The sequence below is a fragment of the Conger conger genome, chromosome 6 (genome assembly GCF_963514075.1).
Source record: "Conger conger chromosome 6, fConCon1.1, whole genome shotgun sequence".
NCBI classification, from domain to species: Eukaryota; Metazoa; Chordata; class Actinopteri; order Anguilliformes; family Congridae; genus Conger; species Conger conger.
The window spans coordinates 60170676-60194381 of record NC_083765.1 but is presented as its reverse complement, the minus strand read 5'-3'; the positions used below and the strand labels follow the sequence as shown (position 1 = coordinate 60194381).

Here is a 23706-nt window from a genome sequence, read left to right as displayed (position 1 = left end):
TTGACCCACGCTGCAGTGCAGTAATACTGACCCCAGCGAGGCAGGCTGCCAGGACGAGGAGGGCTGCCAGCAGGAACCAACACTGTCTGAAGACACAAAGCACGTCTCCCACAATGCACTGCGACAAACAGCACTTCAACCATTCTAAATGACACACAAACCTGTGCGTTCCTCTCAGGCTCTGAGCGAGTTGGCATGAAGGGCAACTCACAGCATGATTCCCATCTCTTATCATGCCCCATTCGTTCAGACCGAATGCCGGTTCATGCACTTCACATAAAACAATCAGCTCCAACTCATAATAATGCTTTGCAAGGCTAAGTGCAGATTCTTGTTATAACTGGTGAGAAATCATCTAAACTACCAAGTTGGCAATGGCCGTTGATTGGAAATTGATGTGATTTGAGTCATCACCCTCAATTAATTGCTACAGTTCAAATCCTGATTGGCCTCCAGCGAAGGGTCCCTATCCACTAAGCCAATCACGGACCAGCAAGCTGTGGGCTGAGGACAACTTGAGGTTCTGCATGAATAATGAAAACATTACTAAATTACTAAATTAAAAAATTAAAAAATTAAAAAATTAAAAAATTAAAAAATTAAAAAATTAAAAAAATGGACCCAAGCATAAATATTGCTGATAATTAAAGCTAAATTCTACAGCATAATACAGACACTGAAACACGGGGCCTGGTTTACTCCTATATTAAATTACAGTATTATCACTAATTATATTCTAGCTAAAGATCTCCAGCACCAACTTTACTTTCCCTAATTTTGCTCTCACATCTGTTATATGCAGACTACGCAATGTTGAGAAAATCTGACTTAAGCGTATTTACCCTTGATAATGTCAATGAGAAAAGAAGAAAATCTTCTTCACTCATTTATTATTGTTGACTCTGGGGAGCCAGGCTGACTGTTCTGTGCGCCATGGCACTTCTCGTGCTGGGGGAGAAGTTCCAGTCACTGGATGATTTGATGCTTAGAGGATTCCTGTGTCCCCAGCTTTCACCCGTACGCTGTCGGACACTCGCTCCCTCCACCACGCTACGGCAGCCTGTCCACTGTTCATGGGTGACCCCCAGATGTGAGGAGCCTCTCAATGCTCAGGCGCTGAAGATCTGGTGGAGTGAAACCGCAGGGCCTGGTGGAGTGAATGACGGCACTTCTGTTTCCGAGTCCCCTGAATGCACACACCCCTCTCCATACTTCTTGTACACAGTTATTTATCCAAAGCAACTTACAATCGATCAGACTAAGCAGAAGACAACTAGCCCTGGAGCAATGTAGGGTTAAATGCCTTGCTCAAGGCCCAACAGCTGCACTGATCTTCCTGTGGCTACGCTGGGGCCTGAACCCACCAACCTTCCAGATCTCAGTGATGCAACTTGGCCACAAGGCCCCATGCTGCCCCAGCAAAATATCCCCAATTCATCAGAGTAAAATCAGCTATGCCACCAATAAATATTGACCTTTCAAGTGACCTTTTTGCAAAACCAAATAGAAAAACGTTTTCACAATGCTGTGTGTGGCACTGGCTGCTGTGCTTCACCATGCTGTGTGTGGCATTAGCTGCCCTGCTTCACTATGCTGTGTGTGGCATTGGCTGCCCTGCTTCACTATGCTGTGTGTGGCATTGGCTGCCCTGCTTCACCATGCTGTGTGTGGCATTAGCTGCCCTGCTTCACCATGCTGTGTGTGGCACTGGCTGCTGTGTCTCACCATGCTGTGTGTGGCATTAGCTGCCCTGCTTCACTATGCTGTGTGTGGCATTAGCTGCCCTGCTTCACTATGCTGTGTGTGGCATTGGCTGCCCTGCTTCACTATGCTGTGTGTGGCATTGGCTGCCCTGCTTCACCATGCTGTGTGTGGCATTGGCTGCCCTGCTTCACCATGCTGTGTGTGGCATTGGCTGCCCTGCTTCACTATGCTGTGTGTGGCATTGGCTGCCCTGCTTCACTATGCTGTGTGTGGCATTGGCTGCCCTGCTTCACCATGCTGTGTGTGGCATTGGCTGCCCTGCTTCACCATGCTGTGTGTGGCATAGTGAAGCACAGCAGCCAATGCCACACAGGGCAGCTTTGGCAGGATCCAAACCTGCACTGACTCACCTGCTCTGATTCACCTGCACTGACTCACCTGCTCTGATTCACCTGCTCTGATTCACCTGCTCTGATTCACTCTACAGCAGGGTAAGCAGAGCATCACCACGGGCCAGACACAACAGCTGCTCCAGCAGTTCAGAAAAACATCCGGGTGCAGCAGGAAGGGAAAAAACATTTTTAAAAATCCAGGAGGGATTGGTTCCCAGTTTTTTGTGTAATACATACCTCAGCGAGAGAAAAAGGGTGACCTAGTTATTCAAATCAAGCTGCACATCCCGCCTAGGTGTCCCACCTGAATCCCTGGGCTGCCTCCTGATGCTTCAGATGGGTTAGGTACAGATCAGGGAGGGGTCCGGCCCCTTCCCCCATGGCTTACAGGGTCAGAGGAGGGGGGAACATTGGGGGCAGCCTACAGCCTAGTGGCTACGGTACATGACTGGAACCTGGAAGACTGGTGGTTCAACCCCAGTGTAGCCACAATAATATCAGTGCAGCTGTTGGGCCTTAACCCCGTATTGCTCCAGGGGGGATTGGCCCCTGCTTATTCTAATTAACTGTTTGGTCTAATCAACACTTTGTTGATCAGAACGGTAACAGACACACTTTAATGGACTGACCTCAGGGTGGGACCTGACTGCCGTCTCACCTGACTCCCGCCGGAGAGGAGACCTGGAGCACTCTGCTCCGCCTCTCCCCCCGTGACACTCTCCTTCCAGAACGTTCCTGCCGCTGCTCCGCGCACACCTGCAGGGCCCGGCAGCCCACCTGACCGCCGCCGCCAATGGCCTCCGAACAGCTCTCAGCAGCACAGTTGTATATTTTTCTACCACAAGATGTGTTCTCATACAGCTGGCCCTCTTTCCATCTCGCCAAACCAACTTTCATTCACCGCGGATGTAATCTTATTTCACTTCCTGTACTCACACCGACTCCCAGATTAAATAAAAGTCTGTCAAGCTTTTGTTGAGATTTGTCTCTTAATATCAAAAAGAGGAGAAATGTTGACCCAGAAAGGGTTAGCGATTGATCCCTCTCAATGAAAGAGGAAATCCCTTCTTCACAATGACATCGGATATGGTATTTTTTATGTCTCTCTCAAAGGTGGCCTTCAACATTTCAATATCAGTTCTGTCAAGATTACTGCAGCATAGAAATGATGAGCGCTTTGAGGTTGCATTTGATGTACTGGAAGGATGCAACAATCCCCCTGAGGTAAGATCAGACCAGGGAGCCCCCTGCCAGTCTCTGAAGAGCCAGGTAACCAATGAATGGAAGAGAAACGATTACATACACCTTTCACAGCAGGACCAATGGCAAAGGCAGGATATATCAACACACGGTATGACCTGCAGTACAAAGCCCACCAACATAATTTCATATCATAACACTGCCACAGAGTTTTAAAATAAATCGATTTTCACTAATAAATGATTTATATCTCTATTCAAACGGGCAAAACTCTTACAGCAACATTGTGATGCATTCCTACATTGTGCTGAAATATGTATCTATAATGCAATATTAGTCTAGAACTGGATGCATCTGACTCTTGAGACATTTCTAATGCATACACAGGCTCACCACATACCAATCAGTCTTAACTGTCCCTCCGTCATATACACAGACGCTGGCACAAAGTGTTTCTGGAAAGGGTCAATTTATTCTGAAAGGGATTTAACTTGCGCCAAACGCAGCAATAATCCGGCATCACTAGAGACCTCTCACTGTGACGACCGTTTCTTCTCCAGGTATTAGTCTCAGATCATCTAAGGCTGAAAACAGCATGCAATGCCCCTGAGTCTCAATTATCTTCCAGGCTGAAGCGTCGAAAATTGTCATTTTATAGCTACATAGCGCCATGCGTTTGAGATTGGAGATGACTGTAGGCCTACACATTGCCTCTACTTGGTAGTTAGGCTATTCATGCTCTATGGGGGTATACGAGAAAATAGGAGTGATTCGTGATCAATAACGAGTTGTTTAAGACTTTTGGTGAGCACCAGTTTTCAATATCCTAGGTTAAACGTTACGGATAAAGGTTTTATAGCTGTAGCATACACAGTTAATATAGTTTTTACGACTGGGTATTAAATCCTTCAGTCGTGCAATTCGGTTTACTTGACACAATTTCAGAATAGGATGCAGAATTTAAGAAAAAGGCTAGCGAATATCAATGCAACATATTCTCATTGCGCGGGTTTCATTGCCGTTTGCAAAAGCCTTTGGAATTCCATATTTCTTTATTACGGAAGCACATCGGAATGCCCGTTCAGTTGTCAAAAGAGGCCAGTAGAGCGTACTTATCCTTGCGTTACCCCTCTGCCCCGTAGCCTCTTAAAATGGCACTGTGATAATATAATAACGCAGAACAATAAATCTAATTCCAAACATCCCGAACACTCCTCACTGCATAGTAGGCAAGGCAGGCTATGGAATAGAAATACGAATCACAACATTCTTCACAATGCGCTTTTATCGCAGCCTAGGATACTTTGCAAGGTCAAATAAGCGTACACACGATGCCTTTTAACTGATCTATACATATTAATGAGAACCATTTACCTGTAGCCTATTCTAAAGGCAGAGCATAGCTAATAAGTTTCCACTTCACGTATCAGCTGTCGTCATATAGCTGCAGTTCACGAAAGGCAGACTGTAATGTTTGTATGTCCAGTTAGATCCTCGTTTTATGCACAACTTCTGTTTAAATATCAGGAACATAAAGATACTAATACTGACACATATTGGGTATATCGAGCACTGAAGACTATCTCAAAAGGGCCGAACGTGTGCTCTTCGTTCTTTGAACGAACCTGTCCTTCGTGCATCGCGACACGACGACAGAAACAAAACATTGAATAGCTCATCACAGTATTTTGGTAAAGTTACACAGGTTGCAACAGTGACGATGACCTTATTCTAGTTTGGTCGATTTGTGGCACGGTATTCGAAACAAGAATGTAGACAGCTAGCTCCTACTATAATGCGTTATATACCACTCCAATCCGCCGTTAAAACACATATCACCCTCCACAAATGCATTACAAAAAGATATTAGCCCCAAACCCCTACAGCATTGATCAGTTAGGCTGCACAATGTCGCGGATGAGAAGGAAATCGCTATTGATCATTGGCGACCTCAGACAAATACTACGGATGGAGACGCCGGACCCGCGGGATGCAGGAACCTGCAGCAGTTATCACAGTACCAGCACGTTTCTTCCCTGACCACCAAACAAAGCTTTGGTGCTACCAGTCGTGATCGTTGTTCAATCTGCGCAGGGAGGATGTACCTTCCATTATGGTAGCTGTTTTTACCAGTAGGCTATTTACACTAACCTGGATAGTGCATGTATATTCCGTATCATCCAGAAGCCTGACGGTGCAATTGTATTCTCTCTCCAGATTTCTGATGCTTCCGCTCATCAGTCGACTCAACATCTTCTTACACAATTGCTGGTCTACGACTGGGACCAGAACAATAAACTGAGCACAACATAGAAGTAATGTCACATTTACGCTTTCTTCGGTCCGGTCACCCAGCTGAATAGGAGTATAAGTCTGCAGCCAAGACGCAAGATTTAAGCATCGTTACTTGGTTGATGCAAGCACGCTGGCAAGTCCGCGACTGTGTGCAACCATTGAAACGCGGTCAATTCCGCTGCTAGAATCACTGCTCTGGTGTGGTGTAATCAGAACTCTGAACGATTCACCATTCGCCGATTGCTACTTGAGATATGGGGCGGGTCTAGCGGTATAGAGTGGCGTCACCGAAAACCAATGGGGCTTGCCAGTTTTAGTAAGTGGCATTCGCATCTGACAACAGAAAAACGTTTCTTTCCAATTGCAGTAGGGCGAAGAGCAAATTTGGAATCCCTGTCTCTCGCTTTTGGATACCCTTCTGAGCATAGTGGAACTGTGGTAGCCTTTTCTGCGGTGTTGTGCCGTGTGTGCCACAGATTTTGATGACGTTTAGTCACACCGGGTGCACAAGGTGCAATGCCTGACACAAAAACTAAAACTTAATTCATTTAAAATTGTTCGAGCAGTCTATATTTAAAGTGAAACTAATTTGCAATTGACTAATCTCGAAGTAGCATAAATACGGATGAGTGAAATATAGCAACTATTTACATAATTTAGCGCTCAAATAGTTCAAATTGAATTTGCCGTTATGAATGGGCTATAACTATTAAGCAGATTAAAAATACGAGGCTGCATGAATAACCATATTTTAGGATGAAATCATTAGATTACCACATAAAAACCTTAAATGCAGTAATATCTTAAAAGTAATATACTTGAAAAAACCTACGTGACATTCTGTTGGTAGCTACAGATTAGCTACATAAACGTACATAGTGTACATTTTACATTATGCAAACGAACTAATGCAATTTGTTACTTGCTTCGCTAGGGGGAGTCTGAATACTATATCACTGTCAGGCCGTTGCAGCTGGTGGTCTGTTGTCTGATGCATGGTCCAAGAGTGGACTCGTTGTAGACTGCTGTCCATAATTAGCTACTGTTCAAGTCTGCCGCTCGGTAAAAAAAAAGGAAGAAAAATAAAATCTTACAACTAAAATCTAGTGGGTAATGCCAAACACACTGAAAGGGTGGGTGAAATAATCTAAGAACTGAGTACAGATCAGATAGAGAATACGAATAACGTTAATTTACCTGAATCATATGAAGGCTTGCTCCAAAAAAGGAACTAGCTCCCCCTGGTGGTTCACTGATGGTGCAGGAAATGTCATCAACGGTGGGTCTATTATACTATACTATACAATACTTTTTTTCCTACACAACTATGTGGTTTTCTTTTAACTTCTTCTGTGCGACTCCGAAAAAAATCGGTGCGAAGAAATTTAGGATTGCATCCGTGCTGTCAAAGGATAAAACAAGCACACATAATTGAAAAAGTCAGGCATATATTTTTTCAGAAATTATTTAATTCGATGAGCGAAATAAGGCTTTATTTAATGCAATTTATCAAGACGAACTGGTCTTTCATAAAAAGAACGTCCATTGCCGTGACATTGTACCACAATGCCGTGACTCGGATTCGAACCGAGGTTGCTGCGGCCACAACGCAGAGTACTAACCACTATACGATCACGGCGAGCTACCAGGACGCATGGCGCCGACGGACCATTTTCCTCAATGTATACTGAACATACTGTAAGAATGAGCGTATACGGAGGGCATTTTAACATTTCAAAGAAACATTGAACCTTTCAAATGTCTTAAATTCAACTACAACACCTTGCTCCTGGCGGTAGGTTCAATTTCTGTCAAATTTTACATTCTTCGTCTAATAATTATAGGAGTGCGAGTTGTTATTTTACACATTTTGTAACAATGGGTTGTATTTATTTGAAACATTTAATGATTCCTGGGAGAACTAATTTATCAAGTGGCAACAGTTCCACTGGATTCATTAAAAACGCATTCAGGTGAAAATTGAAAAAACATTCTTCCTGCACAGGGCTTTCAATGGCTGCGTCTTTATATTATATATATTATACAGAGACAGTGGCGGCACTAAGTGGATTTCCTCTGGGACTTCTTCTTTGGGGTGCTCCTGCTGGTTCCCGAGCCCCCAGGCCTGCTTCCCCGTGGGGTGGTGGCAGAAAAGGCACTGCTCACCATCAGCTGCAGCCCCAGGTCAACCTTCTTTACATGGGGGGATCGTGGGCCAGAAGTTCTGGGACATCCACTGCAGAGACACAAATGCACACATACATACGCACACACCACAAATGTAACAAGGGCAGAGGATCGTATATAATGACTTGCCCCTGTCCTCCATAATTTGAGATTTTAAATTTGAAAAATCATGCAGTTAAACCGCACATTGTCAGATGTTAATGAAGGGCTTTTTATACATTTTGGTCTCACCGTGTACAAATTACTCCCCCCATTTCAGGGCACCAAAATGTTTGGGACACATCAATGTTTAGTCTTTTGCATTTAGCATTTTGTTGCATATCATTTGCAGGCCATGACTTCCTGATATCTGTGACCTATCACCATCATCAGAGTCTGGATATCTTATCTTCTGGTTGTCCACAGGCAATACTATAACTCTTTTGAATGGATCTCTATCGGAAATTAGATTCAGCCGTAAATTATGCTGATACAGTATGGAACATATTCGTTGGCTAAATGGCTTTAAGTCATGAAGTTCAAATGAAATAACAACCCATTTAGGAGTCCAACATTTTAGCAGACATCACACACACACACACACACACACACACGAAACCTGAAAATAACAATGGTTGTCCTGGTGAAGAACTTATTGCAGCTGCCGCAATATGAAAACAATGTTTGCAAACCAAATTATTTAAATGAATTCATGTTTTCATTGCAGTACCAGAATCAGAAAGTCATCTTATAGTAGCCCTTGGTTTGATACCTTCCTGTGCTACAGGGAATACTGACAACATGTACACTTGCTGGAAAGAAAAAATAACATGTTAAATTTGACAACCCTATGAAAAACATAATATTAAAAGCTGTATTGTAGAAATAGTGAAATAACCATGAAACTAGCTTTTGGGGGCTCTTGGTAACCAGTACCAAGTTATGCTTGAGTGCCAGATGGCACTCTTGGGACTGAATAAGGGTTAATAAGAGTGGGGAAAGGTAAACACAGCCCTTTTTTCATGACTTTTGAAGGTGAGAGTATTTTGAGTCTCACCTGAGGGAGGACAGAGAGCTGCGGGCGGAGCTGAGGCGGCTGCCGGGTTTGGGCACGTGCAGGGCAGGAGACTCGGCCCGAAAGCGGACACTGCCGGCAGACCTAGCACAGCAAATGCACTCAAACATCGAATGAGATTCTCCAAAACTAAAATACAATGAAAATAAAACAATTAACAGGCTATTATTTAGAGCGGCTCCACCCAGTCATTCAGAACTGACTTGGAAGAAATCAAGCCAGCTGATAAAATCATTTGGTTGTGTAAATGTAACTGATTTCAATTTACATCTATTATCGGATATAACATTTATTTCCATTAAATTACTCAATTCTTAAAATCGTCAAAACATCACCACTCCTCAAAAAAAAATGCACGCCAACAAGTTATGCATTGAGAAAGGCATTCAATCTGAAAACAGAAATGATATTCAAACTTATATGTCTGTCTTTAAAAAAAAACAAACAGATGGTTTAGAGTATTGAATCTAAGTCATTGAAGACATGTTAAAAAAACAATTCCAAAGGGAAAAATTGCTTCAGCTGCTTGTGTTCTCTGTGTGGGGCTGTCACTGTGGACAAGCCTTTTCTGAAGGTCCTGGGTCACGAGAGCTAGCTGTGCCCCTTACCTGACTCTCACAGGAGACGTGGCGCTGGAAGCAGAGCTAACGCGACTGCCTGGTTTAGATAGCCGTGGTGGAGGGGAGTCAGCCCTGATGCTGCTACTGCTGGAAATGAAATTAAATACAATTAAGAACATAAGAAGATATACTTTTGAACTCCGTGGGGTAATTTGTCCCCTCGTTTGACCCCATCCTAGTTACTGAGGAGCAGTGTGCAGCGCCCGGGGACCAATGTGGGTTTAAGGGCCTTGCTCAAGGGCCCATAGATCTGTTTATAGCTACAGGCTGCCCCTTACACTTGTCCCACAAGTGCACAGTATTATCTCAATGATACAGTGCCTTTTGAAAAGAGGTCTTAAACTTGTTATAGTGTAACATACTGCATTAGATTAAAACCCTGGGTGTGGCACTACCCTGGACCCTAGCCCTTGTTTCCGATTGTGTCTGTAAATATAAAGCTGTTTGCTCCGCATATATTACATAGAAGCAGATAGCCATGTGACTTGCCCTGAACAAGTGCATTTGCTAAGTCAATACACTCTGATGCTAGCATTGTTAGTGCATACCCAGAAGACCTGGAACCAGGGGTCAGATGAATGGCTATTGGGAACACAGATTCAGGCAAAGGCAGGTTATTCTGTGGAAATAAAGCCGGAGAAAATATAAGTTTCACCAAATAACAAGACGCAAGACTGCAGGGTTTACATGTTGAGTATAATTTCCCCCATAGCGATTCTGTCAATTTGAGAACTGATAATTTTGAACAAAATGGCCATTTTCACACTATCAGCTTTTTAAACAAATACTCCTATCTTCTTGCAATTTTGCAATACTGATTTCCCCATCTTCACTTGTTTTTCTAGCCTCTTCCAATGGGTTGAGCAAGGAAAATAAAAAAGGAGAAAAACACTTGACACTGGCCAATTATGCGTCACGTTTTTTCCTGGCATTAGCTACCTAGATATCACTGGATCATCATATTTTTGTCTCACTAGATGGGTTCTGCACTGAAAGCAAACCTGACCTCCTGAAAATGAGTCTGCAGGACAGATCTCAGGTCTGGGTCCTCGTCCATAGCCTCGAGCAGCATCCTCTCCACTATTTTTTCAAAGTCCTTCAGCTGACACAGGTCTATTTCATATTCCTCTCTGGTCTTGCTCTTGGTCTTCTGGGATGAGCGAATGTCTCCAGTCAGTCTTGAGCACTGTGATCAGAGGTGAGAAGTCAGCCGTTCCATTTGTATATGTCTGTGTACCTTATAATAATTTATTTAGCCCTCTCCCTGAGCAACTGACAACATATAGGATAAAACAAAATATAGGATGGAACAAAATCAGAACAAAATGTCACCGAATGCAATAAACATACTGTCACTGTATGTTGTTTTCACTATGTTGTTGTCGTCAAAATTAAATATAAAGAACGGTACAGGTAAAAACCCGCGTCAGTCCAAACAGATCTGCGTTTAGGGAATCTGTCGAGAAGGACAGCGATGAAGTGATGGCGATGAGGCTTAACGAATGTAAAAGGTTTGGATCCTCATCATGATCTTGAACTGACAAACCTGCTTTGCGACTCGATCAAGCCTTTCTTTCTGAGATTCCAGTTCTTTGTTTAGGGTCAGGATCTTAGTGCAATTCTCATTCCTTTGTTCCTTCAATGTGACTTCCTCTTGATGGAGGTCATCAAGTGAGTTGTTCACGCCCTGTGGGTGAGATTTTACCACATTTAATCCTGATCGAGGCAGACACATTTAGCTCAGTCCCGTCAGTAGCAAGGTGCAAACAAGAAGCTACTGTGCCATTACTAAAGTGAATTCTTACCATGTGAAATTAGTTATATTCACTAACGGCGATAATAATTTTGAGTGCGCTAATAAAGGTTCCCCAAAGGTTCCCCATTGTGAGTCAAGTTTAGTTGTAAGTACAATGTATTTGATTTCTAACAGAACAATCCTGTGTGCCTTTTATCTGCAACCTGTGTGAGATTTTTGAGGTGTGATTGTATATACACTCTGCTCTTAAAATCGGCAAACATCATAGAGCCGTTTGTTTACGAAGGACAATAACCTCCAATAGCCAAATCTTTACACTTGGATCAACCACGTCTGTGCTCTGGCACTATGCAAGAAAATAAACACTCCCTCGCTTTCTCACAGACAGCAAATCCATCTTGAACAGTGCCCGTCTCATTTTTGCAACAGTCCCAAAGGGTGCCACATAGATTTACACTATATTCCATGACATGCTCTGGCCCTTTCTGCTCAGATATTCATATTGCATCCAGTGTCTATTCAGTCCCTGTGATTTACTATGCAAAAGTGCTGTTTTAGATAGATGTAGCAATCGTTAAAAATCGTGTGATGGATACATTGCTAAATCAGACGCACAGCAATGTCTTGTTGGAGTTCTCTGATCTGCCTCATTTTGAATCTGCACTTCCCCTCCAGAGCCCTCTTCTGGTCCTCGAGCTCTAGATGTTTTCCATATTCCTCAGCTGTAACAGAGAATGATATACAGTATGTACAGTAACAGCATTCCCGCTGTTCATATCGTCATCACAGCCACCACAAACAGGAATCTAGGGATCATGTTTATTCAGTCGAGTAATGGTTTTCATGATTCAATTTAAGAGTTTACTCTTAAGAAACAGTTGGTAGGGGAGTATATTTTGTACAAATGCTAAATGTGAAAAAAGGATGGCAGGCCTAGAAAGTTGGGGCAACATCCTAAAAAGATGGTCATAAACGCACTGGACTGGCTGTGCATGCTGAAACAATGCTCATAAATGCACTGGACTGGCTGAGCATGCTGAAACGGTGGTCATAAACGCACTGGACTGCCTGAGCATGCTGAAACAATGCTCATAAATGCACTGGACTGGCTGAGCCTGCTGAAACAATGCTCATAAACGCACTGGACTGGCTGAGCATGCTGAAACGGTGGTCATAAACATTGGTCATAAACGCACTGGACTGGCTGAGCATGCTGAAACGATGGTCATAAACATTGGTCATAAACGCACTGGACTGGCTGAGCATGCTGAAACGATGCTCATAAACGCACTGGACTGGCTGAGCATACTGAAACAGTGGTCATAAACATTGGTCATAAACGCACTGGACTGGCTGTGCATGCTGAAACAATGCTCATAAACGCACTGGACTGGCTGTGCATGCTGAAACAATGCTCATAAACGCACTGGACTGGCTGAGCATACTGAAACAGTGGTCATAAACATTGGTCATAAACGCACTGGACTAGCTGTGCATGCTGAAACAATGCTCATAAACGCACTGGACTGGCTGTGCATGCTGAAACAATGCTCATAAACGCACTGGACTGGCTGTGCATGCTGAAACGGTGGTCATAAACGCACTGGACTGCCTGAGCATACTGAAACAATGCTCATAAACGCACTGGACTGGCTGAGCATACTGAAACAGTGGTCATAAACATTGGTCATAAACGCACTGGACTGGCTGAGCATGCTGAAACGATGGTCATAAACATTGGTCATAAACGCACTGGACTGGCTGAGCATGCTGAAACGATGGTCATAAACATTGGTCATAAACGCACTGGACTGGCTGAGCATGCTGAAACGATGCTCATAAACGCACTGGACTGGCTGTGCATGCTGAAACAATGCTCATAAACACACTGGACTGGCTGTGCATGCTGAAACAATGCTCATAAACTCACTAGACTGGCTGAGCATGCTGAAACAATGCTCATAAACGCACTGGACTGGCTGTGCATGCTGAAACAATGCTCATAAACACACTGGACTGGCTGTGCATGCTGAAACAATGCTCATAAACTCACTAGACTGGCTGAGCATGCTGAAACAATGCTCATAAACGCACTGGACTGGCTGTGCATGCTGAAACAATGCTCATAAACGCACTGGACTGGCTGAGCATGCTGAAACGATGGTCATAAACATTGGTCATAAACACACTGGACTGGCTGAGCATACTGAAACAGTGGTCATAAACATTGGTCATAAACGCACTGGACTGGCTGTGCATACTGAAACAATGCTCATAAACACACTGGACTGGCTGTGCATGCTGAAACAATGCTCATAAACGCACTGGACTGGCTGTGCATACTGAAACAATGCTCATAAACACACTGGACTGGCTGTGCATGCTGAAACAATGCTCATAAACGCACTGGACTGGCTGTGCATGCTGAAACAATGCTCATAAACACACTGGACTGGCTGTGCATGCTGAAACAATGCTCATAAACACACTGGACTGGCTGTGCATGCTGAAACAATGCTCATAAACGCACTGGACTGGCTGTGCATGCTGAAACAATGCTCATAAACGCACTGGACTGGCTGTGCATGCTGAAACAATGCTCATAAACACACTGGACTGGCTGTGCATGCTGAAACGATGGTCATAAACGCACTGGACTGGCTGTGCATGCTGAAACAGTGGTCATAAACACACTGGACTGGCTGTGCATGCTGAAACAATGCTCATAAACACACTGGACTGGCTGTGCATGCTGAAACGATGGTCATAAACGCACTGGACTGGCTGTGCATGCTGAAACAGTGGTCATAAACATTGGTCATAAACGCACTGGACTGGCTGAGCAGGCCGGAAACCTTGCGGTGCTCAGTCCTGTGGCTGATGGCGTGCAGGGTGTTTTCCAGGGCCTCAACCTCAGTCTCCTTCTTGCTGACTTTTTTGTCGAGTTTGTCGCCCTTGCGTTTGAGCTCCTCCTTCTCCTGCGCAGCCTGGTGAAGAAGTGAACCATCTTAGACAACAAACAGAGTTCCGCCAAAACCGTGGAAAGGAAATGGACACCTGAGATGACCACACTCACCTGGACCATGTAATATTCCAGTGAGTGCCCTCCTTCTCCATCGGGAGGCATGATGGGCACTGCAATGGTCTCATATTTCACCTTCATCTTGTCGATTTTACTCAGGTTTTCATTCATCTCCATTCTGATTTGTGATTGCAGTAGTGGAAAGTAATGGCGTCATAAAATACTGATTCTTTAACATTCGTAGACACTGCCAGTGACCTGCTGGCAAAGTATCATCTGGGAACAAAATTCACTGACTTCAAATGTCCTATACTGGGGAAATATTTTTTGTTTGTTAATTGTTGTTCATGCTTTTGCCCTTTTTCTCCTGTATAGGACATTTGTGTTTCACTTGGTTACTTACAGCACCTTTTACACATATTTCATTCCGTTTGGGATATATTAATGTTATGTAAAAGACAGTAGTCATGTTTAGTACTTAGTCGCATATCCTTTGCATGCTATGACTGCTTGAAGACAGACCTCTACAGCTGATATTGTATAAAAAGAGCAGAGAAATGTACCTGAGACGCTGATTCTTCTGGCTGTTTATCCGGACCTGCGTTTGGAGCATGTCTCTGTTAAAGTCCACCTCCAGGTCTTTCTCCCTCATCGCTGCCTCCAGGGTCATCCTCTGTTTCTCGAGAAAGAGCACCCGCTCAGTCTCAATCTGCAGGCGATCTCGGACTCGCTTTGTGTCCAGCGTCAGGATGTTGTCCTCCAGCAGGGATTCCTGACAGAAGACATCACATACCGCTAGTTAAAGGGCACCCTCAGCTGTTCTCATACAAGAGACCTTTAGTGTCAATGACTAGTTCCATTATCATTTAACAGGTTTTTTCTATAGTAAGTAAGCGTCTGGAAATGCATCCCAGGAAAATGCCTGGTTGGATGTACAGCATGAAGCAAGCATGCTTGACCCAGGGTTTAGGCTTTATTTTATTCAAATTGTAAGTACATTCAAGCGTCATTTGTTAATAAAATTCTCTCATTGTTGTGTGCATGGATGGCAGTCCTCACTGCAGCTAAAAGATGCTTGCACAACTCTCTGTCCTGGTCTCATTGGGTAAATACTGTAGCTTTCTCCAAATTATTTACACGGAAACATCAAGCATTCATTTTGTTATGATTTCACGTAATTGATTTGAATTGTCTCTTAACAATGTTCCATAGCCCAGAGTGGTGTGGGGGTGGGGGGGCGATTTTTATTTCAGATTTTTCCATTTTTCTCCCAATTTAGTAGCCAATTGTATCCCCCTCTATTCCAATTAGAGTTGGTGTTAGATACACCGCCGGCACCCCGCCCCCTGGCGGGCTGAGGAAGAGTGACACGCCTTCTTCAAGATGTCTCATCTGTCTAATCGTGTCCGTGATTCCGAGGCGTCCAAGGTGCTTATTGTGCGGCGATCAGCTAACCCTGCCAACACCCTCCCACTGGAGCAGTGAGCCAAATATGTGGCTCCACGTGAGCTGGCCAAACTTGGCTTTTGGCAGGACCGGGAATCGAACCCCGGTCCTCGGTGTGCAACTGAAGCGCAAGTCTGCTGCATCTAAGCCTGTTGCACCACCACAGCCCAGATTCACAAAATTTAAAAGAAAATGTTGATAGAAAATGTACACAAATTTAGATTTAAAGGATAAATATTGATTGAATCCAGGACTAGAAAGTATTTTTGCATTGTGCCACCCTGTCTGGTGGAGAATGGGGAGGGTGTTCCACTTATGTTTGTTTTCTTTACCTGAGTTTTTAGAATAAGCTTCTTAAATTCCCTTTCAGCAACCTCATTACAGAGCTCCATTTCCACAAGCTTAGAGGACAGGTCCGCCTTCTGTGTTTCAACCTTCTCAACGGTTTTCTTCACACAGCGAGTCTCCACCTGAAACCCAGGGTAGCTTTCACAAAAGACCAAAACACCACATGGGTAAGCAAAAGTTTGCTAGAAGCCTTGGGACTTGAACGACCAAACTTCCAGGACCCAGTCATGTACCTTAGCTACGAGGCTACAGGCTGCCCCAGTACCTATTAATATTAATAGTACCTCCAAAAGTAATATTTAGAATCATAATAGTACCTCCAAGCTTCTCAGCTGCTGTGACAGCATTATGGTGGTCCTCTTTTTCTCCTCGAAGTTCTTGGTCAATTCGGCCAGCTCCAGTCTGAAGGCGTGGTCCTTCTGAGAATTCTGACCACCTTTTAGACGCCTCTGCTTCTCTTTCACCACTTTGATCTGGCAGTCCTGTCGAAAACATAAACAACGGTCAGTAGAGCGCACCTCACAACACTCCTCTATGTCTATTTATTCTACAGCAGCGTATATGTATCAGCATCTGACTGTGTCATGGAGATCACCAACATGGCCGATGCTCTCGGAAACAGGAAACATTTTTCTCCCTTCAAACACCGGTCCGGAGTTAATCAAAGTCAAAGCAAGTGTAAGAAGGGTAGAAATAAGACCTTGGGCTCCTTTCAATCGCTTATTTTTCACCTCCTGCTTCCTTTCCATGCTCCGTTTCAAATGTGAAAATGTGAATTAGGCAAAATGGGATGTCTCTGCTTCTTTGAAGCCACTTCCGTCACAGACGTAGCAGATGCATGGCAGATGGGGAGAGGTGGATCCACAGGTTGATTATTTATGCGTCACTCATTAAAGAAAAATACTTCTGCAAAGGATGCACTCAATAAATCTTTGGGAGCCTCCTAACCTCGGCTTCTAGCTCTTTATCGGGTTGGAATTTTCTTAAAGATGGCGGACCTCGATTGATTTCCGGATCAGGTAAGGAACAAGGAGGAAGGAGGTGAAACATAAGCAATTGGAGTCCCTAACCTGGCTTTCAATCAGCTCCTGGTTTCTGACGTAATCGTCCTCCACATTCCTGAGGTGGCGAAGCAGGTTGCGGAGGACATCTCGAGTCCTGAAGATCTCGGCCATTAAGTTCTCCTCCTTGGCTTTCAGGGCCTGCAAGTCCTTGGCTTTCTGCGACAGCACCCTGCGTTGGTGATGTGTCATAGACTCCAGCTCCTGCACAACAAAACAAAAGAGACAGAATGGTGTTGCAAAAGCAGGCCAATAACAGCACAGGGGTGAGAAAACACACAATGGAGAAGAATTATGATGGATTGTGAAATCTCAGCATATACAGTAAAACTGTTTAGTCAACTGCCAAATTTCAAATGTTTAGAGGGACAAAGCAATATTGAAGGGTAATATTAAAACTGTACTGTGGGGCGACATGGCTCAGGCAGTAAGAGCAGTCGTCTGGCAGTCGGAGGGTTGCCGGTTCAATCCCCCGCCCGGGCTGAGTCAAAGTATCCCTGAGCAAGACACCTAACCCCCAAATGCTCCTGATGAGCTGGTTGGTGCCTTGCATGGCAGCCAATTGCTGTCAGTGTGTGTATGAATGGGTGAATGAGAAGCATCAATTGTACAGCGCTTTGGATAAAGGCGCTATATAAATGCCAACCATTTATTGTCGTGACCTTACGTGAATTAGTTGCTTGGAATCACTAAATTGTTCTCGTTTGATAAAGGAAAAGCATCTCTACTAGGATAAAGGTTTTAATTCAATTGAACATCAATTGAAAAAAGGAGCCCTGTTTGGAGAAAAAGTTTTCACGTTTCCAGAAAACTCACCATATTGGCCAGATCCTCCTCCTCCACCATTCGCTCCATCATGGAAGCCACCCCCTCCACGCCAATGGCCGATTCGGTCACGTCCTTCATCTTCTGTCCCAGAACCGCGATGAGGAGCTTGGCATTTTTCAGCCTGCGCACAATACATATTACATTACAGTCACTTCATCCATTGATTAGAGAAAGCAGGGGCCAGTTCCCCCTCCAGAAATGTGGGGTTATGGCTCTTGCTCAAGGGCCCACAGCTGCACTGTTCTCATTGTAGTTACATGGGTTTCAACCACCAACCAAGCAAATTAGCCACTTGGCTATAGATTGCCTTTAGCAAAAAAGTAAACGAATAAGAATTCAAGACTGTACTGCAGTCAGAACATGAAAACGTTGTACATGAGTGCAGACCCCTTGCCTTGTTTCTCTGTCTTGTATGGCAGTCCTGTGTGAACAGAGAAGGGGCACGAGATTGGCATGTTCTGGAAACGTGTGGAAATCTGCTTACTTGAAGCTTTTATCCTTCTTGTCATTATTCAGGCTCGTCAGCTGTGACCTCATAGTTTCCACTTTGGTAGCCACCTGTTCCACGGTGCACCGCAAGCCTTCAAACTGAACAAAAAAAGAGAAAGTTCCCCCTATCAGACATGAATGGAACAGTCCGTATCTGGGTGGATATTTCAAAGACAAGCTGAAACAGTTGGAGCTGCGCTTTTCCATCTACTTCCCGGAAAACTGTTAGAATTTAGATTTTACGTCATCGTGCACCAGTGTATGTCGGTCAAACGTCTGTCAATTTTATGTTCCCCTCCAAACAATATCCGTTTCACGCAGCGGTGCGCATTCATATTTGACGTCCCCCTTCCTCATTTGACATCAGTCGAATCAACAAAACGCCCTTCAAAACCTCCTCCCGAAAGAGCCGTTTCACTTGTGTGTGCATCATACAATGGCTGCCTTAAGTGTTTTTAGTCTTGTAATAAGACTTAAGAACATATTTCTTTCTCTGAAATGGAAAATATTAGATTGTTTTAAGTTACTGTCTGCTTGACATGTGAAGTTCTCTCACCCCATTGGCAGCTTTTTTGTCTCATTTAGCAAAAAAGTAATAAATCTAAATATAACACTAAGATACTTTGCAGTGTATCACTTTGGTCTCAGCTGGTCTGTAAAGGGGCAGTTGTGGCTGTGCAGTGTGTCACTTTGGTCTGTAAAGGGGCAGTTGTGGCTGTGCAGTGTCACTTTGGTCTGTAAAAGGGCAGTTGTGGCTGTGCAGTGTGTCACTTTGGTCTGTAAAGGGGCAGTTGTGGCTGTGCAGTGTGTCACTTTGGTCTGTAAAGGGGCAGTTGTGGCTGTGCAGTGTGTCACTTTGGTCTGTAAAAGGGCAGTTGTGGCTGTGCAGTGTGTCACTTTGGTCTGTAAAGGGGCTCTCACCTCGCTCTTCAGCTCACCACAGAGGCTCTCGTTGTCCTGAAACTCCACCCTCAGTTGGCTCGCCAGCTTCTTGGTGGCAACGACCTTCTTCTCGTACTCCTGGTTGTTACTCTTCTGGTTTTCCAGCTGCATCTTCTTCTCCGCAAGCATGTCCTGACGCTCCCGCACCTCCTGATTCGCCTGGGACAGAGACTGGACAGAGGACACGGTTAAGCATGTTAGCGTTACATTAGATCATCACTATACTTGCTCTTGCTCAGGGACACTTCGACACACCCAGGGCAGGATCAAACCTGCAACCCTCCGACTGCCAGATGACTGCTCTTACCTCCTGAGCCAATGTCATAATCTATTAAAGGTCCCACATTGTACGTCATTCCGGCATTTTATTTTAGGTCCAGAAATCCATAAGACGTTTGTATGGTTTCAAAACCCTCCAGCACCTATCCTGAGCCTTACCCAGAACAGGCTATTTTAGTGACTGTGTATTGAAGGCGCATTGATATCAATGAACCTCTCTGTCCTGATTGGCTGGCTAGTTCCAACAAACTGAAGGCAGTCTGTGCCAAGCGCTTGAATTTGTTCCAGCTCCAATGGCACCATGCTGAAGGAAATTAGTGTATCGCTGTGATCTCAACTTTACAGTCCAAACGACTCGTTTAAATGCACATTTTCTTCATGTAGATTGTGTAGATGTATTTGGGGACCGTGCATTTTGATGCTTTCACAGTGCTTTTATAGCACCTTCAACTCCATGACATTTTCTTGCTATGTATAATTTTCCACAATGTGGGACCTTTAAAATTACGTGAATTAACGTAACAGATTTTTTACTGACAACATCAGCCCGCTTGGGATTTGAGCGAGCAGTCTTTGTTAGCACAGTTTCTTTACTAGCATTAAGCAGACATGCTTATCCAGTGTCAACTCACAATGGAAACAGCACCACTGCCCCAAGATATCATTTTTCCTGCAAGTAGACTGACTGCATTTTATAACTGCAAGCTGACTGCATTTTATAACTACAGGGTTCCCATATAAAATGCGGTAACGGGCAGACTCAACAGCAAATTGCTTGATTCACACTCAGTGATACATCCTAGCTAGCACCGTCTACTGGTTACCATGATGCACTGCTCTATGCCGCAGTCTCTCTTGCGCATCTGCTCGATGGCGTTCTCCCACTGGTGGATGAGCTCCTGCCGCTCCCTGTGGGCACTCTGAAAGTTCTCTGTGGTCCGGTCCAGCGCCACCTGCACTCAAAACATAACACACGGTGAAAAAAGAAGCACAAGGAGTAGTTTAAGCAACGCACAGCGGTGAGTAACAGTGAGTGAGGACTGCACACTACAAATATATTCAAAAGACATTCTGTCATGTACAGTGCTTCTGATTGGCAGATGGTGGCAGTAATTTTGTTCAGACATTGAGAAAACAGTGCAAAGACATTGAGACAGGCAGGAATCGGTGCTTTCAACCTGTGCGGCCATCGTGTTGGTCCACTCCTTGTCCAGAGCCTTGTGCTTCTGGTTGATCTCCGCGGTCGTTTTGTCAATGCTCAGTGTCAGTTCCTGCAGCAATGGGAAATGCACATTAAGCGTACTGCCAAAGTAAGTCACTTTGAAACAGCGCTATGTAGTGAAGCCCTGGATATCAGATTGTTATGAGCTTCACAGTCCATTCCCTGAAAGGATTATAATCTACGGTTAAACGGTGGGACTGTCGGCGTCTGACCTTTATCCTGGCCTCGTCCTGACGGCAGTATTTGGCCAGCACCATCGTGTCCTCGTCCTCCCGCGCAAATTCCTCCAGCCGGTCATCCAGAGTCTGCTGATCCCAGTTAATCTGGGTCTTCATCTTCTCCAGCTTCTGAGAGCCTTTGAGGATCTCACTCTGTGGCAAGATGCCAAGAGACATGTCACGAATCGCCACGGAATGGCAAATGGACTACATTTATATAGCCTTTTTTCCAGCAAATAGGGCTACACAAAGCACTTTAAAATCAATGCATGTTATTCACATATTCCCTCATACACGCACGCACACACCAGTAGCAAAAGGCTGCCACGTTAGGTGCCAACCAGCTTGTCAGGAGCAATTTGGGGTTAGCTATCTTGCTCAGGGACACTTTGACACACCCAGAGTGGGGGATAGAACCAGCAACTCTCCGATCGCCAGACAACCGCTTGCATCCTGAGCTAATGTTGACAGTGTGCATTACCTACTTGCGTTCTTTAAAATCCTAATAAAATTAGCAATGGAAAGGCTGTTCCATTAGAATGTCCTATTTCACTAAGGAATGTCAGATACAGAATTAGGCAAGTTTCTAACTACCCTTCACCTTTAAAATGCAAACATTCTCAGACATTGGCCGGTAGGCTGTTCCAAACATATTGGAGGACTTGCCTCAGTTGCTTCTGGCTCTCCAGATAATCCCCATCCTCAATTGACATCAGTCAAATCAACTTCAGAAATTCACCCTGAAAGATCTGTTTCACTTGTGTATATGTCATATGATGGGAGCCAGTGCTGCTCTCACTTGCGTTTCAGCCTCAGTCTTTAATGGTCTTTACTGGGTGTGAATTCACCTCCAGTGTGTTCTTTTTCTGCCGCAGAAGACACAGCTCCTTGTCCAGCTGAGTGGTTTCCTGCTGCAGACAGCCCACCTCTCTGTCAGCCAGGATTCGGAAATGCACCTCAGACTCTACCTCCTTCTCCACAGCCTTAGAGAGCGCCTGCGTAAACACACACAAACACACACGCAGAGACACTCACATGGTCACACAGACACATAGACAAGCACATGAACATGTACACATACACAAATATACACACAAATTCATGAGCACAGCCACAAGCACACACCAACACACAAAAATAAACACACACAACACATGCATATGTGGAAAGTTTACAGACACACAAAAAGACACAAAGGAACAGACCTGTGGGATGGTCAGTTTCATTCAGTTAAACTTTTAGTTCCCTATTTAGTATTTTATTGGCCATTTAGCTAAACTAAAAACATTAGTGTCCAATGTTTGACAAGATGAAACGGTGATATATTCAGAAGTGAAACAGATCTTTCAGGTCGAGTTTTTGAAAGGCGGGGAGTTGATTTGACTGAAGTCAATTGAGGGGGGGGGGGGTGTCAAATAAGGATGCGCACAGCTGCCGGAGGGGAACGGAAAATCGAGACGTGATCAACATACACGCCCCATTGGTACACGTGGGGCGTGTATGTACCTAAATTAAAATAGTTTTTCAGGAGGTGGATGCAAAAGTGCTGCTGTAACTTCTGTTTCAGCTTGTCTTTAACTGTACACTACCCAATTCAGTTCCAGTTCTGTTTTTCACAAGTCAGCCACAGTTCAGTTCGTTCGTTTTCAACACCACACCCACGTGATTATTTGTGTTGGACAACGAAGTTACTGCACCTGTGTGTGAAGTAGCTCCTGTTTGACGTTTTTCAGAAAGTCTGATAAGGCCTGGACTGTCTCTCGGTGCTGGCTGATTTTATTCTGCAAGTTAGATTTCTCTTTTCGCTTCATTTGAAGCTAGAGAGCAGAGACGAGGGTTAGGTCAGAGCAGACGGTACATAATACAGAGTATACAGAGTATGTATTTACAGAGCATTGGAATCATGTGGTAAAAATAGATCTAATAAATGCACTTCAAAAGTTTTGAATCATCTTTAGAATCATAAATGAGGTGGTCAAAAAATAGATTTGCTAATTGAATAATTATCAACTGTGTTCCTTACACTTACGGAAACAAAATAGCAACAACAAAAAAAGTACATCCTTGGCATTATTGTGATAATTGAGACGTTAATTATTTTATATTTACACTGTATTAAGTAGCTACATATTCACACTGATGCACGACACAATTTATACATGTTCTCTCGTAACATTAACGTTACACAGCGATTGCAGCCAGACCTGTGAACGGAAAAAAGGCGTCAAATATGCACCATCTTCGTGAGGTTTGGTTCTTAGCCAGTATTGTCATTTAGGGGAATTTGAGATGTCAAATTAATCTCGTAAGGAAAGGTTAACGTTCACTAAAGGAACCTCAGGGAGATGCCAACTCACCTCTTTCTCCAGTGCTTGGTTTTCAGCATTTGCCATAGGAAGGGAGTATATATCACCAAAGCCCATTTCAGCAAAAATTACGTTTGCCATTTTTAAAGTAAAGTAAATTAAATCGAACAACTAATATAATTATCACAAATTCTTGTAAATAACTGCGAACACTCCACACTAAATTGGCACAACGTGACGCTAAGAAAATCAGAAATTCTGAAAAACCTGTTGTGGTAAACTAGGCTAAAACAGTAGCACGACCCACTGCTACGAACTAGGCGGTTGAACAGAACCC

At 44.1% G+C, this 23706-nt stretch overlaps 2 protein-coding genes and 1 non-coding gene across 5 annotated transcripts in view; all 3 read right to left on the bottom strand.

Annotated features, from left to right (window-relative positions):
- Positions 1–5763, bottom strand: part of LOC133131080 (FERM domain-containing protein 5-like) — a 94222-nt gene extending 88459 nt beyond the window's left edge. The window contains exon 1 of the mRNA XM_061246204.1: positions 5448–5763. Within this exon, the coding sequence (XP_061102188.1) occupies positions 5448–5549 (102 nt within the window). The 5' untranslated portion in view covers positions 5550–5763. The remainder of the gene's footprint in view (positions 1–5447) is intronic.
- Positions 5764–7158: 1395 nt separating this feature from the next.
- Positions 7159–7230, bottom strand: trnah-gug (transfer RNA histidin (anticodon GUG)). Its single transcript has one exon. It is a non-coding gene; the product is annotated as a tRNA-His (tRNA).
- A 293-nt stretch (positions 7231–7523) lies between these two features.
- LOC133131641 (coiled-coil domain-containing protein 39-like) lies at positions 7524–23570 on the bottom strand. Of its 3 annotated transcripts, none has more exons than XM_061247025.1 (22): positions 23421–23570; positions 22761–22880; positions 21912–22058; positions 21058–21216; positions 20802–20894; positions 20448–20576; positions 19324–19515; positions 18398–18501; positions 17902–18034; positions 17095–17289; positions 16342–16506; positions 16009–16146; positions 14794–15002; positions 14285–14408; positions 14039–14195; positions 11824–11930; positions 10999–11139; positions 10459–10638; positions 10001–10071; positions 9441–9539; positions 8815–8916; positions 7524–7827 (listed from the first exon to the last, which is right to left on the bottom strand). In XM_061247025.1, the coding sequence occupies exons 1-22, from the start codon at positions 23508–23510 to the stop codon at positions 7653–7655; spliced, it is 3030 nt and encodes a 1009-aa protein (XP_061103009.1). In that variant the 5' UTR covers positions 23511–23570; the 3' UTR covers positions 7524–7652. The 3 variants fall into 3 exon arrangements, with proteins under 3 accessions (XP_061103009.1, XP_061103010.1, XP_061103011.1); XM_061247026.1 differs by having other exon boundaries at positions 9441–9536; XM_061247027.1 differs by lacking the exons at positions 22761–22880; positions 23421–23570 and adding an exon at positions 22269–22402.
- Positions 23571–23706: the final 136 nt, after the last annotated feature.

Bases quoted from the DNA above. Each gene is read 5' to 3' on its own strand.
- LOC133131641 (XM_061247025.1), bottom strand. From the start codon at position 23,510: ATGGCAAACGTAATTTTTGCTGAAATGGGCTTTGGTGATATATACTCC. The intron at 16,507-17,094 runs GTTAGGGACTCC...TGTTTTCGACAG, and splicing joins AGGAGCTGATTGAAAGCCAG to GACTGCCAGATCAAAGTGGT. The intron at 16,147-16,341 runs GTACTATTATGA...CCTGGGTTTCAG, and splicing joins AGCAGCTGAGAAGCTTGGAG to GTGGAGACTCGCTGTGTGAA.